At 32.0% G+C, this 17,970-nt stretch overlaps 1 protein-coding gene across 1 annotated transcript; it reads right to left on the minus strand.

Annotated features, from left to right (window-relative positions):
* Positions 1-3,435: 3,435 nt before the first annotated feature.
* On the minus strand, positions 3,436-8,878 carry LOC131626513 (homeobox-leucine zipper protein REVOLUTA-like). Its single transcript, XM_058897338.1, has 19 exons — positions 8,440-8,878; positions 7,745-7,977; positions 7,488-7,647; positions 7,257-7,351; positions 7,073-7,163; positions 6,836-6,931; positions 6,614-6,727; positions 6,450-6,533; positions 6,217-6,372; positions 6,072-6,146; positions 5,858-5,964; positions 5,597-5,780; positions 5,296-5,484; positions 5,093-5,173; positions 4,867-5,001; positions 4,442-4,773; positions 4,245-4,350; positions 4,004-4,153; positions 3,436-3,882 (listed from the first exon to the last, which is right to left on the minus strand). The coding sequence occupies exons 2-19, from the start codon at positions 7,966-7,968 to the stop codon at positions 3,736-3,738; spliced, it is 2,526 nt and encodes an 841-aa protein (XP_058753321.1). The 5' UTR covers positions 7,969-7,977; positions 8,440-8,878; the 3' UTR covers positions 3,436-3,735.
* Between the last annotated feature and the right edge of the window lie 9,092 nt (positions 8,879-17,970).

Raw genomic sequence — 17,970 nt, forward strand, 5'->3', positions numbered from 1 at the left:
TGAAAAGAAATTTGCTTTATGCACTTAAACCTCATTTAATTCCATGATCACTTTGAACGAAAGAAATAAAGTATAGAATATTCACTTTCAAGCAATTGAGAGATAATCCATTTATTTATCACGATAAAAGACGAAAAATTAGTCGAAAATATATTCTTAGACGCAGACTTTTTAAAAAACTTGATTATTTATCTAAATGATACTTTCCATTATTTAAAATCCTGGATATGTATATTCATATGAGAATCCAATCATGAGCTATATATATAATGAATACGTAAAAGAAAATAGGTTTAAATAGTATGTTGGTCATGTAAGTTAGCGTGTTTTTGTTTTTAGTCCCTAATCTGGATTTTTTTTTTAAATAGTCCCTGAATGTTAAATAATTTTTGGTTTTAGTCCTTCATGATAAAATCTGAAGGAAACCAACAGATTTTTAATCCGCAGGAAACTTACAGATTTTCCGGCGAATTTTGAATTTAAGGACTAAAACAAAAAATATTTAACATTCAAGAACAATTTTTATAAAAAAATTCAGATTAGAAACTAAAAACAAAAACACGCTAATTTACAGAAAACAACATACTATTTAAGCCAAAAAAATATATAAGCTAGCTATAATACTAAAAAAAAAGTATTTAATTCTAGAGCGAAGACCCATTTTGGTTCCTCACAAATATTACACGAGTCAAATTAGTCATTCGCAATAAAATAAACCCAATTTAGTCCCTTATAAAATTTAACCGGATCATATAAGTCCTTCTGTTAATATTTTTTTCAAACCGGTTTTTTCCTAATTTTAAACCGTGACTGGATTGCCACGTTGGATTTTATTTTATTTTCATTTTTTAAATTTTTATTTTTAATTTCATTTTTAAACAATTATAAACTAATAATATAAAAAAAGCCAAAATTTTTAAACAATTAAAATTTTTAATTTCATTTTATTTTATTTTATTTTATTTCTAAATTTAAAATAAAAAATACAAAATTTGTATCAATATGGTCTCGAACCTAAGTCTCTTCAGATTAAATGACAGTCAATTTAATAAAATAGAAATTGATTTGTCTATTTGTAAATGATAGTCACTTTACTAACAATAGAAATTGATTTGTCTAGTTGTTATTGATAGTCACTTTACTAACCGTAGAAATTGATTTGTCTAGTTGTTATTGATAGTCGCTTTACTAACCGTAGAAATTGATTTGTCTAGTTGTAAATGATAATCACTTTATTAACAATACAAATTGATTTATCTAGTTGTAAATGATAGTCACTTTACTAACAATAGAAATTGATTTGTCTTGTTGTAAATAATAGTCACTTTACTAACAATAGAAATTGATTTTTCTAGTTGTAAATGATAGTCACTTTATTAACGATAGAAATTGATTTGTCTTGTAAAGTGAAAATCATTTAACTTGAAGGGACTTGGATTTGAGACCTCATAGATAAAAATTTATGTATAAAATTTGTTAATATTAGTAGAAATCATGAAAATTACTTATTTAAAAATTACTTTATAAGAAATAATTTTGGCTTTTTTGATATTATTCATTGATAACTGTTTAAAATGAAATTAAAAATAAAAATTAATTTAGTATTTAAAAAATAAAAAATAAAAAAAATCCAACGTGTCAGTCCAGTCACGGTTTAAAAGTATGAAAAGAACCGGTTTAGAAGTAGGAAAAAACCGATTTGAAAAAAATATTAGCAGAAGGACCAATATGATTTGGTTAAATTTTGTAAGGGATTAAGTTGAGTCAGTTTTTTTGTGAGGGACTAATTTGACTCGTGTAATATTTGTGATGGACCAAATGGGTCTTCACTCTTAATTCTATAAAATCATTGATTAATTTTATAGTATTTATTTATAAACTGATTAAATTTGTTCACGCTTTAGTTGCAAATCTTTATGAAAAATTATTGACAAGAGACAAAAACAAACAATTTGGGGCTATCATCTTAATTCAATATTGCATTAAAAACTTAATTTCAAATATTATAATGAAGTGAAACAAGGAAATATACATGCTTAGAATGGTTGGTGGGAGGAGATGTATTTAGGTCCATACTAAGAAAAGAAATTAATTGGAGCAAAAGATTGACAAAAAGATGGTTGGACCAAAAAATAAAACAAGATCTAATCATCTGTGATTTTAAAGATGATGATGATAATTGATGATATGTAGCTGAAGAAGAAAATAATCATTGATAATTTCAATGATGATTGGTGATGCAGCAGATGAAAAAAAATATAAGTGTAAATCATGTAAATGTGGTTGATCTACATGAAAATATCATCGGCTCAAATACTTTTTTTACCAAAAATCGATTCGATTCGGTCCAAACTAAACCGATTACACCCCTAAGTTATTGAGTTCATCCCAAAAAAGAACCCTAATAAATAGGGGTGCTTGCGGTACGATTTTGACGATTTTGACGGAAAAAAAATCATCATAACCGCAAGAAAAAAATCGTGCGGTTTGGTTTGGTTGACTTTTAGAAAAAAATCAAACCAAGCCAAACCAATGCGGTTTGATTTGGTTCGGTTGGTTAGGTTTTTTACAAAAAATTTATTGAGACATACATACACATTTAGATGACAACATAACTTTATATTTAGACATTCATACACTATCAAATAACCACAAAACTCGTCATATTTTGACAACAACTTTTATTTAATAGATAAAAATTAAATTAAACAAAAGTGAAATAATAAATATAAAATAATAACATAAAACAATATAAAAATTATTATAATGAAAAAAAATAGAAGAGACAAGAAATTAGTGAAGATGAAAAAGAAAAAACAAAAGAGTTGAGAGATTAGAGAAGAAGATGTGCGATAAAAACGAAGCTGAAATAGAAAGCGAGAAGAGGTATGTGACAAAGAAGGCGCGATAATGTTATTAGAGATTCGAGAAGATCGAGACTGAAATCATATGTGTAAGGATGAGAAAGTTGTTCGTAATCATAAGGCTAAGATATAATAAATTTAAGTTTGGGTTGAACGTGAGTTAAGTAAAAGTTAGGTTATAACATAATGCGGTTTGATTCGGTTTAATTCGGTTTACAAAATACAAATCACAAACCGAACCGTGCAATTTTGTTAAAAGATAACCCAAATAAATCCGAACCAAATCGCAAACGAAACCGAACCGTGCAGTTTTGTTAAAAGATAACCCAAACAAATCCGAACTAAATGCGATTTTTGGCGGTTTCGATTTGGTTTGCTATTTTCTATTGGATTGGTTTGATTTTTGAACTTCCCCTACTAATAAACAAGGTAGTTACTTCACTTTCAACAATGACCAACAAAACGACATAATGAATGTCATTTTACAACAAATGGACTTGGTAACAAGTCACCAAACACATGATTGTAACACATACCCTACAAATTCACAACAAGACAAACCTCCTCAACATCAACAAATTTATTCTGATTTCTTTTAAAGTTACCACTCACTTTATTAGCATGCATCATCCATGTTTTATGTTACCTGAGTTGTCAGATATTCCAAACAAAAACAAGTTCACAAAACCTATAACATAAAGTCCCCACCTCATTCCTTTTATTCTGCCAATGACAAAATTTTACAAGATCGAATCATTTTGTTCTTAGTACCAACCATAGTAACAAATTTAATCAAATGTAAATGATCCAAACATGATCTTGTAATATACATTAACAAGAATTTCAAATTTTATTTTTCCCTCTCAAAACTTTATATAAATGACCAATTCATGAAAGAGAAAGCCAAGCAGTGAACACTGTTGTCGTCAGCGAGCACTTTCCACGCGACAGCTTGATCGTATGACGCGTGTCGTCCCATTGTTGACATGCAGATTCCAGCTGGCATACAAGCAAAACCCTGACGGAGAAAATTGAATGCGAATAAATATGCGTGGATACGGACTACGGAGTTGTTAAAAGAAAATTTGACGTTGTAACGATAAAAATGCTAACAAAGTCAAACTTGAGGATATTATTACCTGCTGCATTAGCTTTGCAAAATATCCAATCAAATTCTTGCGAGCTGGATCGTCGAATATTTTGTCCAGCGAGATGTCTTGTAGAGCCACTAATGTTGTTTCCAGCATGTCAAGGCCAGCCTGGTTTGCGAAGATGAATACAGGCACCGTCTGCGAAACCAAACAGAATATGGACGTCGTACATTAAAATCTTTTTGTACATGCAAAAGATCGGTTTTGTACCATAAGATCGTGGACTTACCTTCAAAGAACAGCATAAAATAGCATCTGGATGATGCCACAAATGTTTCAGTACTAAATCACCGGTAAGAGATTCAGATCTCAGCAGCTCCGTCGCGAAACAATTACTATGCGAGATAAGAAATATTGGAAGATGCATAAATAGAGATTCATGTTAGAAACTTTGATGGTGAATATCTGAGATTCGTGCAGACTTACCGATAGCTCTTGGAGATCCATTGAGCTAGCGTAAGGGCTTCTGGAGAGCCAGGGGAGAGTTTTGCTCCAACGGCGGAGTTAGTATTGGATGGAGATATAGCGATGGCAACTGCCTGGACGGCGGAAATCACGCGACGGACATACTGACTTGCCATGGCTGCAACATTATCCTGCAGACCACTCTCAAAAGGAAACTGGAAAGCAACAGTCAACACGCATCGATTGTTAGGACACGATGCGTCACCAGTGGCATGAGTTGTTGCCGTGCCTATTTCAAGACCAGATGTCAAATCCAAGGTTCGATTTGCTGTCATTGCATTATTTTTATCTCCCTGTAATACATTATGACGTCAATTTGATTACAAGGCTTCGTATCGTATGGGACCAATTAGAGGAAAATCAAATGCAAAGAAACAGGACTCAACTGGTTGTGAATTCAACAGGGCAATGCGGAAACCAGAAGGCACCAATGGAGCATCTTCTGGGAACATGTCGTCAATTGGAGCAAATATGAGCTCAGAACAAGCCCCCACAGCATTCTCGTCAATTCCATTACATAACTGCTCAAATAATGGTGATAGTGATGATAAGATTAACAACAGCAGCAAGAAACCAACAAACATGCAAACAAAAAAAAAATCTAGGAAGCACCTGTAAGAGATGAACATCTCTCGAAACAAAAGAATCTTCTTGACCAAGAGCGTGGCCTTCAAGGCGGATGATTTCTAGCATCTGAAACGTTAACACAGATCAATACAGTCAAGGTCAAGCAAGCAGCAATAATCTCTCTAATGGATCCATGACACAAATCAAGATGCGATTCCATGTAGAATCTATGCCGAGAAAGGGTATACCTCTTCATGTTCAATTGTCTGTCCAAGAGGCATGATTGCTTGATTGCCGGTGAACCTTGTCGACCTCATTCCAGGATAGCCATAGGTGCCAGCTTTAAGCGATGCAGCAGAGAAGGCATCAACACTAAAGTCAGCCCACTCGGAGCGATGTTCCCTCAGAAAGCGAACTAAAACTGCGGGAGTGGTGTTCTGCAAGTAAAGCAAAGTGAAAACTTTCCGTGTAACAATTAGAAGATCTAAATGTCAAACTAAAGAAGGGCCCTTTAATATGCGGTGCGTGCCGATGGGTTTACACACTCACTTGGAGTAACATGGAAGCTTTGGCACAGACAATTCCTCCAAGGAGTGAAAGGGAACTTGCTGGATTAGAAGTGCTGCTCAAATTCTTGATTGAGTTTACTGAAATAGTAACACCCCCGTCGCCATCACAGTGCACAACAGACCAGCCATCATCATTGAATCCATTGACAGCATCGTTGAATCCTCTGCAAGAATGATTCATTATTATAACCAATACAAAAGATTATTTTGTATACAGCATGCTAAAATGGTTTCGACGTGCCTGATCAACCGCTGGCTAAAAGTTCTCAAAACAGCAGGTTGCCTGCCCATGCTATATACTACCTCACCACTTGTTTCTTGAGCTATTTGCCTGATATAACGAAGCGCCTGTCAAAAAAGCTTCCATATTAATATCTTCCGTCTATAATAATCGCAATAGTCTACCAAAGTTTGAGATAGAAACCAACATTATGAATTAATATTTGTGTACTTACAGAAATTGTCATTCTCTGAGCTACCATTTTTGATGATTCATAGTATGGCCGCAGCACTTCTGGAACACTCCATGCCTTGAAGAAAATATCAATCATGTTAATTAATGTATAGGAAAATATTAATGTATTTGCCGAGAGCTCAAACCTGTAGGTCTAGGTGGTCTACAATGTGGATGATTGACCCTCCACCTTCACATGGTCGAACCAAGTAGCCACTAGGGAGCACTTCAGCCCTCACGAATTGTGAGGCTGCAGCAGCATTAGGGCCAGCACCAGAACCAGACAGCGACCTTTCACAAACCTTACAAAGCGCAAAAAAAAAATTCATAAGCACAATTGTACTAAATGATCTTCCTCTAAGACAACAACTATACTCACCACAATACTTCCATTTTCAAGATTTGTAGTGTATCTTAGAGTCCAGAAATCCCGAGCAGTAGACAGCGTCATTGGAGAATATGTCTGCAGCAAACTTAAAGTTTAAGCACGAGGCTCACTAAATAATAAATAACGGACCCTAAATTTCATACTTCGTCACTCACCTGTGTGTAAAGAAGTTCAATGGTCCCTCCATTTCCAGCAGAGAACATTGTGAACATTTCTGAACTCCGACAATCCCGAAACCAAGTTGAGCGATCTTTTAGGATCTCCACAATCTATTAAAAAAATTCGGCAATTCAAAGATTCAGACAGCTTACAAAACTTTAATTAATGTCAAATGAAATTACTGAAAAATATCAATTTTTATTCCACTTTTTAGTTACCTTTGAAGGTTCTAAACTAACAAGACCACAGGCTCGAGCTGCCACTCCATTGCAACCTTGAGAAATGGCAAATATCCCAACCGAATCCGGACCAGGCTGACAAAACAAATTTTGAAAGTAAATGTTGTATCGATATTAGAAGGAACTTAACCTCAATATTAAAATCAGTACAGTATGCCAGTATCACAATTGTATAAGCAAAAATGAATCATTCACTAGAAGCACGATTCTCTCTACCTTCATCCCAGGCATCTGGACCCATTCGACAGCAGTTCCGGTAGCCTTTGAAAGGAACTCTGCCAATGTTTCCTCTGCAATTGATTGGAATCTGAAGGATCATAACAAAAATTCAATCAAAGAAAACTACACAAGATAAATAAATAAAATAAAAAATCTCTCAAATTATAAGCATGAAAATTACCCAGCAGGGCTATTAGCATCTCTCATGGTGCTCCGAGGAGTAGCAGCCGCAGAATCACTAGCACTGCCATCAGCATTTGGAGGTGCTGGGACGGCCTGCAATTACATGACAGCAAGTAAAGATTCAAATCAACATTTGAAACAACTCAAATCATATCAGAGATAACAACTACATTCCTCAACCAAACAATGACAATTATCAATTCACAAACTGAACAATGATAGGGCTTACAGGTTGTAATTGCTGGCGCATAAACCCATTCTCATTCACAAGCTCCGAAACCTGTTTCTGCAACCGCTCATTTTCCTCCGTCAACAGCTTGTTCATTGCCGCTAGTTTCCTGTTCACAGTCTGAAGCTGAGAAGCCTCTTTTCTCTGCTTCTCTCTACACCTGCAAAACAAAAAAGGCACAAATCAAATCAAACAATCAAAAAAGCCAAAACCCTTCACAACACAATCCTTGATTCTGAAATCAAAATCTTCATTACCTTCTATTCTGAAACCAAACCTTGATTTGCTTAGGCTCGATATTACCCAAAACCGGACACTCCCGAATCAGCTGTTGCCTTCTCAAGGAACTTGGCTTAGAGCATTCCACATAAACCTTCTCCAAAGCTTCAATCTGTTCAGCAGTGTATCGCACATATTTCCCAGAAGAATCAATGTGTCTCTCAATGCTGTTATCTCTCTGTTGTGCAACAGCCATTGCCATCTTCTTCTCCTATACTCACGATATCAAAATCTTAAACAATCACACCCCAAAAGCAAAACTAAAACAACCAATACAACGCAACACAGCACAACAACAAGCACCACAAAATTCCTATTATAACACTCACTCTTAAACCCCAAATAAGAGTAGATTATACTACACTACTCACACAAAATACAAATACATATACAAATACATATACAATAACAAATAAACAAGTGCAGATGAGAATAGAGAAGAAAAAAAAACAGGTATCACAGAAAACTGAGAAGTGAAACGGAACAAAACATAAAGTTCCAAACAGTGAAACATGAAATCCATGTTCTAACAACCTTCAAACACGTTTCTTTTTCTTCTTTTTCTATTTTCAACAAAACCAGTTACCTCAACTGTTTTTTTCTCTCAAAAAACCGGAATTTTCACAGTCTTATATCTCTACAAGAAAAAGAAAAAAACCGAAAACCCACTTACCAAAATTCAATCTTTTTTACACTGAGCTAAAACTTGGAAGCTCCTCAACTGAATTTACGCGTTTTTCTTCTATTTGGGCAAAAGCCCAATGTAAAAGCCATAAAAATAGTTACAAAAATTCAAACTTTGAAGCGACCCTTAAAGCTTAAGAGGATGTTCAGCTTGAGGAAGAAGGTTTGAAAAGGTGGTGTGAATGGAAAGTGAAGTTTTGAGCTATGTGGTACTATAAAAGGCAATGAAGATTCAAGAATGAAACCCTAAGCATATTGTACATCAAAAGAACGGGATTGAAAAACTTGAAACGGGTTTGAGGAGAAGAAAGAGAGAGAGGGGTTATGATTTGTGAAATGTGAGACAGTGATCTGAGCTGAAACAGTGGGAATAAAGTCAGAGAGAGAGAGAGAGAGAGAGAGAGAGAGAGAGAGAGAGAGAGAGAGAGAGAGAGAGAGAGAGTTTGTATTGCACGCATATCGATTGCTCAAAACAGAGCTTTCTTTTTTAGTTTAATTTATTGACGTAATTGTCCTTGTTGTTTGTTTCTAATGACATGGTATAGCCCTACACTACTCATGTCACTTTCAATATACACCCTTGTCTTGTGTACTACTAGTATATTTTAAAAATTGAAGTGAGGATGAAATGACTAGAAAAATAAATTAATTTAAGAGTAAGTTGGATTATGGTTGAATTGGGTTATTCATTAAAAAATGTTTTTTTATATTAATAAAAAGGAAAAAAAAAGTTGTGAGTCGATTTGTTTGGATCTGGATCGATCTCGATTATGTATATTTAGAACAAAATGTAGTTGAATCAATCGAAGAATTGATTGATCTCAATTTCGTAAACTTAGAGAAATATGGTTGAATTAATCGAATAATTGATTGATTCTCAGTTCATTCAATTAATGGATTGATCGATTTCTAGTTTAAGTAGTTGAATCGATCGTTTGGGTTGATTTTGAAAATTTGGATTTTAGATTATTATGTGATTCAATTGATTAAATCGATACATATTTAATCGAATGGGTAATAAATAAATAAATCTTAAAAATAATTTTTAAATAAAAGAAAGATGAATCAATTGAGTCGCAGTTCAACCCATTATGACATGACTTTGATTTAGATTGAACTCTGGTTGAATCAATTAGTTAAATGGTTGATTTAGGATTCACTCGCTTGAAATGTTCAATCCAATCTGATTTTAAAAGCACTTACATTAAAAGTGTTATTGTAAACTTGACGCACATTTTATTGGTGTTCTAATTATCACAAAATCAAAGTTCACCTGATTCAGATATTGATTCAAGGCTCGAAATTCGTATCATAATGAGAAAACAATTAAAGATTATACTTTATTCTATAAAAAAAAATTGATCTAATAAATATTTGAGATCATAGAACAAATCGGACTATTGAGTCGTCTAGATTTAGTTCTATCTCAATATCTATTTGCAAAAAAGAATTGTGCAAAAAATAAATTAACAATAAAAAATCTAAATAATCAATTAATAGAAATTTTCAAAATGAAAACATGCACTATAGAGTAAAGGAACACAACAAAAATAGAGAACTTGATTATACAAACATGTACACACCTTTATGTAATCGTTAAAAGAATGCTTGCAAAAAGAGTGGTAAATACCTAGAGTGAGAAAGGGTTTGAGAAAACAAAACAGGAGTGAAAGTGTGTGAAAGAGAGGGAGAGATCGACCCAATTTATTGAGAAAAATAACTAAAACAAACTTCTTGCGTACGCCTTATCATCCTCGTTCTAGAAGAAACTTATTTTAAAATTTTAAAAAAATATAAGAAAAATTAATTTTTTAAATCTTTTATTAATCTTAGAGACAACTCATACTTCACTCATCATTTACCATAAAGAGAAAATGTTATGACGTGAGTACAAATATGAGATTCCACATAAAAATATTATCATAGTAAAATCACTATATTGTAATAATAAGACGTGAGATGAGTTAAAATAATATTAGTTATTTTATAAAAATATGTTAGATATTAATGTAGTCATCGTACTTTGATCTTTAAATATTTCATACAAATTATAAGATTATAAAGTTTTGTTGTTTTTTTTACTATTGACTTAGTGGCCAACATATACTCGAATTAACATTTGTGAATATAGAGATGTGACAATTCAGGTAGTCGGGCTTCCACATAAAAAATAAGGGGTTGTTCACTACTCCCCGTGTGGTACTCACAGATCCTACAGAAATCTTTTGAAAATGCCATTTGTCATTGTCCGAAAATTAAAATCCAGACGCACCACAATACAACACCTCAACAAATCTCTTCATTAGAAATGCACCCCATCCTTGTGAAAAAAGTGTTAGGATTTTGGAATCCATAAACATCATGCGGGAAAATGAATGTTGTATTACCTTTCATGGGTAGTACTCTTCGCGATCATAACACAAAAAACCTTAAACTTTTTCAAAATCTCTTTGCATAAATTGCATTCTTAATCAAGTTTTTCACTTGCAAACAACATTCACCTGTATTTCAAAAACAAAAGGCACAAAATCATCTGGAATTATAGGTAATATACATTTATATCGTTGATCATCATATAGATAATTTGGCTTTTCTTTCTGTACTACAAGTGCATAATCCAAAGATTGAAATCTACATTCCTATAAGATTTATTCAAAAATTGAAATTTATATTTGTTCAATGTTGATTGAAACTGTGTTATTTTTTATTGGTTGTAGTAATAATGCACTTTGATGTTGTGATCAAACACCTTGATGTTGTGACTAAAGCTAATTCTTCTAAGGATTGCGAATCAGAATTACCCTTACAAGTTGTTGTTCATGTTGATGTTGGAAAAGAAGTTACTAATAAACATGAGTTTACTTTATTTGAAGATGAGCTTGAATGGGTACGCACAAAGGTTGTCACATTATAGTTTGGCATTATTATTGAGAACTCAGATTCTTGTTCTAATAGAAGATAAGCATTTGTTACGATGAGATGCGAAAGAAGTGGCCAATATAAAGAACATGTCCAAAAGTTGAAACGCGACGACACTGAAACAAATAAATGTGGATTTCCTTTTTAAGTTATGTGGGTACCACAAGGCAAATAATACATGGACATTTAAAGTGGTTTGTGGTATACATAATCATTGTTTGTGTCACAAGTTACTTGGTTATCCGATTGTATGTCGTTTGGATGTTAAAGAGAATAAACTTGTTTTTGACGTGACATTGGACATGGTTCAGCATAAAAACATACTCACAACTTTGAAAGGGAAAAGACCCAAAATTGTCTCAAATATTAGACAGATATACAATGTTTACATCTAAAACACCAAGGTGATAAGAAGTCCATTATCTAAAATACAACTATTATTGAAATTTTTGGAAGATGATCACTACGTATCTATGTAAAAAGTGAGTCCATCAAGTTGTTCAACAAATTTATCAATGATCTAATAATTTATTCAACATATAAGACCCACAAGTACATGTTTCCTCTTCTAGAAATTGTCGGTGTTACTTCTATATAGATGACTTATTCACTTGGCTTGCATTTTGGGAATGTGAAAGAGAAGAAGCATTGAATCTAGTAAGGGATCTTGAAGCTTCAAGGTTATGAAAGAGAGGAGGAAGTGTGAAAGCTTGTCGGGTCCTGTGTCTAAGACTCTGAGTGATTTGTATATTGTAAAAGTATAAGAGGATCTCCTAAGATACTAAGACAACTCTAGCACACATTAAAATATTTTAGAAGCCTCTCTATTTTAATAAAAACACCATTTTTTTATGCAAGTAGCTAGTTGGTTACTAGCTTGAATAATCCTTTAGGAGAGTAGTTTACACTAGATAATTGATTAATACATTAGGACTAATCGTTTGTTTATTTTGTAATGCCTCTTAATCAATTATAAGGGCTTCTAATTGATTAGGGACAACGAATTTGAAAATTTTCCATATTTAAACTACATAATTGATTATATGATATGCATAATTGATCACGAGCATTAAAAAACCCATGGATAGTTTTCCTTTTTTAACTATGTTTTTTCATATACGAAGGAGGTTTCTCCTTATTTCAAAATACACTAGAATTTATATTTCTACTATACTTTTCTTATTTATTTTTATCTCTTTTTATATTCTTTCACTAATGTTGCATTAGTGTCTTATGAGTGGAAAAATACTTTAAAAAGGTGTTTGGTTGTACCGGTGCTCGTGCTGAATTATCTTTTCGTCAAGAGTGTGATACTCTTGTTTGCTATCTTTGGATATTAATATTGTCCAAGTAAAAACTATGTCTGGTTATTGAGATTGTCTTGGTAAAATTTCTATTTGGTTCTTGAGATTAGCCGGTAAAATCTCTTATTGGTTTGTGAGCATCGTCAAATGCTTCAATTGGTTTTAAGGATCATCATGTGTAAAATATCTCATCTTTGTAATAAGGTTCATGGGAATATCCATGAAAGCTCGATTTGTTTTATATTGGACCTCTTAAGAAGGAATTCTTGGGGAAATGATATAGGCCAAGTGGTTGAGTCAAACCTCTATAAATCCCGGTGCAATCTTTTTATCTATATCTCTTTTATTTCTGTTGATTTGTTTTCTTTCCCCTCCATTTCCTTCTTTCTATTTTCCACTACTTTTATCTCTATACTAACATAAATCATTTTTAAAGTAAAAAGTTTTTAAAATTAATCACGATTCAACACTTCAAATTTCACTCTCCCTCATGTGTTTGGAGTCACTTATTCAACAGTCTCATCCTTTTATACTTCAATATATTTCTCTTGAGTTAAAATTGTTTGTGTCTTTACTTTCCATAATCCAAAAGCTTTGTCCCTAGAAAACTTCTTGATCTGTCATTTAGAACTCATAATGCTCACTTGTAAACAAAATCTTTATCCCCATATGATGGACACCACTTGATGTGAAAAAATGATCGAATAATTTAAATCACTTTAGAAGAATTATTCATAGTTCAAACACACCAAGAAATTTAATGTGTGGAGACAAAGAATAATGAAAACCAAAATAATGGCCTAAAGCAACAGAATAATCTTCTAAAAGTGAAGGAAAAATCCACAGCAAGCCATAAGAAGATAAAAGACAAGAAGGCCATAACTTGTTTACCCGATTTGATCAAACCGTTATACTCTAAAGGAGAGAACAACTTTATAATTCACCATACTTTCAAAAGTTTTTACAAGAGACTACAAAAGAGTTACAAGAAAATAATCACCCGTGTTCACAAAAACAAGCCTTATTTTCCATTCAAATGTTTTCCAATCTATCTAACTCTCTCTATACATGAATCACATAAGCTCAATCTGTATAGAAGTATTTCCCAATCCTCTTAGATACCTCTAAATATTTTCCAATTTCCAAAAACGCAATCACAGGAATTCCTACCTTTGTCTCTCTAAGTTTCATATAGAATCCCCCCCCCTCATTTTTCTTTTAGATTATATTCTAATGGTTGTTTCTGAAAGGGTGATATAGATACATATTTATAACTGCTCAAATCTAACAAATCCTTAACAGACTAAAACACAACCTATTAATTGTTAGAATGAAAATATTATAAATATCTTATAATATCATCTATATTACTTTGGAGTATCTTAGAGTATATCTTTGTATCTTAAAGTATATATAAATTAATATAAAAATATCTTATAATATCCTAATATTAAGGTTTAAATGCAATTTTGGCCTCCAAATTTCTCAATTGTTTGATTTTGGTCCTCCATGTTTCAATTTCTTGATTTTGGTCCCCCAAGTTTTATAATTGCTTGATTTTGGCCCCCCGAATTTTAATTGCTTGATTTTGACCCCTCAAGTGTGTCCCCTTTTGCATTTGATGGCCCCTTAATAATATGTGGACTAAATTTCTATTTTTTTATTGCTTTTTATCTTTTCTTTTCTTTTTAAAATTTTCTTTTCTACAATTTTATTTTTCTTCACTTTTTAATAGTCAAACTTTGAATGTAACATTTAAAAAATCTTAAATATTTCATTCAACTTATGCGTAATGGTAAAGTATTTTGACAAAATAAAATAGACCACTACTTAACTAAAATAACAAACTCTTCGACCAATAACTCCCTCATAGTTAAGCATAAAATTCCAAAGTCTAACAATCCTTTTAGTCATATAGAATTTTAATTTTTTATAAGGGATATTGAATGTTTGTCTGTATATTCTAAGTTGAATGAAATATTTTAGATTATCAAAATATCACTTTCAAAGCTTAACTATTAAAAAGAGTAGAAAAATAGAATTTTAAAGAAGAAAATAAAAAAAAAACAAAAAAAAAGAAAGAGAAATTTAGTCTACATGTCATTAGGGGACTATCAAATGCAAAAGGGTCCAAATTTGAGGGTCCAAAATCAAGTAATTGAAACTTAGAGGCTAAAATTAAGTAATTAGAAAACTTAGGGGACCAAAATCATCAATTGAAACATGAGAGACCAAAATCAAGCAATTGAGAAATTTAGGGGGCCAATACTGCATTTAAGTCTAATATTAATGAACGGGTCCACAAACTGAGACAACCAAGTCTGATACCCGTAAATCTCCTGAATCAGACCCTAATTCCCTTCAAACCCACACTACCTTCTACCATCGAAATTTGCCACCTGATAGTCGGACTCTGTCAGACAAGTGCTTACCACCACCCACCATACTGCTCTTGCAGCCCCTCCGTCTTCTGTCAATTTTTTGGCTATTTTTTTTTGCTTTCTGATTTTTGTAATCTTGAAACTTATTTCCTTTCTCTTAGTCATTTAAAGTTTTAACTTTGAAGTCATACTTTAACACTGAGGTTGGAGTAAAAGACTCTCAACACCTTCTAGTAGACGACCCATGGCTTGCTGTAGATAAAATCCTCCAAACCAACTTGATATAAAAACCACAAACTCAAACTTTTTTTCTAAAAAACCTCATCAAAAATGTTTGGCTTGAGGGTAAAGCAATCATGGAAGTAATTGTTGAAGTTGTTTTCTTGAGCAGGAGTAAAAAAATATATGGAGTCATAATTGGTTGATGCAGATGGAGATGATCAAACTCTCATAGGTGTCATTGATGAACTTGAATGGATGGCGATGATTGATGTTATAAGAAAGTAGTTACAGATAAAATAAAATATTATAGAATATGGATGAAAAAATAAAGAACTTTTTTACCTTTATTATCGATGGATAACCGACTGTGTTCGTGTTGCAATCAATTATGAGTAAATTAATGTCATTATGTAATCAATTACGTGCATTTAGTAATCGATTATTCCGGTTTTTCAATTTTCAATCCATTATATTGGTGGGTGTTGACCAAGTGACTGTAAACACAAGAGGGGATGATTTGTGTTGGTTGAAAACTTGGCCAATTTAAAAAAAAAAATTGGTTTATGAAAATGTTTAAGTTAATTTCATTATTTCAGTAAAGATTAAGTAGGGTAATAGAAGAAAGAAAAAAAATGGATTTATGGAGAGAAATAAATGAGGCGTAAAGAAATTAAAACAATGGAAAATAAAATTTCAAGAGTAAGAGAGCATGCACGAGATATTTATACATGTTCGACTTAACCACTTGGTCTACTCATGTCCCTAAGAGTCTCCTCTTGAGAGTTTCACTAAAGATGTGAGTTTTTCACAGGTAATGCACACAAACCTTCTTACAACCAAACAAAGATTTTAATTGTCTAGTCCCACAAACCAAATAGATAATTTAACAGGATAATCTCCAAACTAAATGAGAGATTTTAGCAATCTAATCTCCAAACCAAACAAGAGCTTTTAATTGGCTGAGCTCATGAACTGAACATATATTTTAACGGGTTAATCTCGAGAACCAAACAAAAACTTATATTACACAAAAGAGAACACACTCTTGAGTAAATTACAATAATGCCTTAACACTAGAACAATAAGATCTCACTTTTTTCACTCTTAAAGCACTAAGGCAACTTTAACGAGGAACAAAAAAAATATGAAGTAAAAGAGAGTAGAAAGTGAACAAGAATAATTATAAATTTGATTTCTGGTGTAAAATGAAATGAGGATAAGCCCTTTATTTATGGGAGAAAAATTGGCTTGAAAAGAAAAATTATCCATGGACCTTTTTAATAACTTAATCAATTAACCCTAATTTTTAATTGATTAAGGGTTTTCAAAAGACAACAACCCTAATCCCAAAAAGTAAACTCTATAATAGCTATGTGACATTATCGATTGAGAGCATTTTTAATCAATTAAGGGGTCTTTTACTTGCTCTAATTGATTAGACTAAGTCTCATATCAATTAGGTAGTGTAAAATGCTTCCCAATTGATTAAGAATTCTCCTTGTTCAATTCCACGCAAGCTTTGATAATTTTTGCATAGGTTTTAATGTGTTTTAGCAACTCGATGGAGACTTAAAAAAAATTGATTATATGTGTGAGCTGCCATATTGATTCGAGAATTACTCTTATACCTTTTTATTCAACTGATCACTTAGATACAAGACCAAACAAGCTTTCACATTTTCTCTTTCATGACCTTGAAGTTTCAAAATCTCTTGCTTGATTCATCATTAATTTAAAATTTCAATTGGAACTTGATTTTTATAATTGATGAGACTTGATATATATATATATATATATATATATATATATATATATATATATATATATATATATATATATATATATATATATATATATATATATATATATATATATATATATATATATATATATATATATATATATATATATATATATATCACAAATAACATCTTGATCTTAATAGAACATCTTGATAATTTCTTCTTCTTGACAGATGGAGACTTTGCATAATGTCGTTTGGCATACTGTGTTTGTCATCGTCAAACCCGTCATGATCAATTAACGGTTGAAGACAGTTGTACCTACAAACACATATATCTAAAATGGGAATAATCAGTTATTATTTGAACTTCCATAATTGATTATGCTCATGGCATTATCAATTAAGAGGTGAAGTTTCCATACTTTTAGGAGTTTGGGCTTGTTTGCCTTACCTTGGCCCATTTTCTTTCCACATTTCCTTTTTTTTTTTCTTACCGCATAAATATTTTAACATGGCAATAACTTGTTAAACATTAGTAATTTCATTTAAACAAATATTGTTAAAAGACACAAAGATAAAAATGGATAAATTAACACTTGTTAAAGAGATTCATGGATATCCCTCCATTCAACCTTTACAAATGACTATTTTTTTCTTCTATATATTAAGAAGATTTTTTAGATTACGAGATTTCTTCACTTTTTTTATCTAAACTTTTCTTTTCCATATATCTTTTCTCATAATTTTTGTAAGGTCTTAAATTAGGAGACCTTCACTTCATTTTCTTTATATGAGGTAACTTATCCCCCTTTTAGAGTGGAGAATAGGTGTAACACCTTAAAACCTTGGAAATATTTTAGTAAGAGATAAATAATTATTTCTCCAAAACAAGTGTTACACATGCTCGACAAACAATACTCTTCTAAATAAAATATAATATAGCAGTAGAA

Source organism: Vicia villosa, unplaced genomic scaffold, assembly GCF_029867415.1.
Source record: "Vicia villosa cultivar HV-30 ecotype Madison, WI unplaced genomic scaffold, Vvil1.0 ctg.000301F_1_1_1, whole genome shotgun sequence".
NCBI lineage: Eukaryota > Viridiplantae > Streptophyta > Magnoliopsida > Fabales > Fabaceae > Vicia > Vicia villosa.

What these genes read in the sequence shown, in the direction of transcription:
- LOC131626513 (XM_058897338.1), bottom strand. Translation starts at nt 7,968, where the DNA reads ATGGCAATGGCTGTTGCACAACAGAGAGATAACAGCATTGAGAGACAC. An exon ending in TCCAGATGCCTGGGATGAAG is followed by an intron (nt 6,932 to 7,072) that starts GTAGAGAGAATC and finishes TTGTTTTGTCAG; the next exon opens with CCTGGTCCGGATTCGGTTGG. An exon ending in TTTAGCCAGCGGTTGATCAG is followed by an intron (nt 5,781 to 5,857) that starts GCACGTCGAAAC and finishes TCATTCTTGCAG; the next exon opens with AGGATTCAACGATGCTGTCA.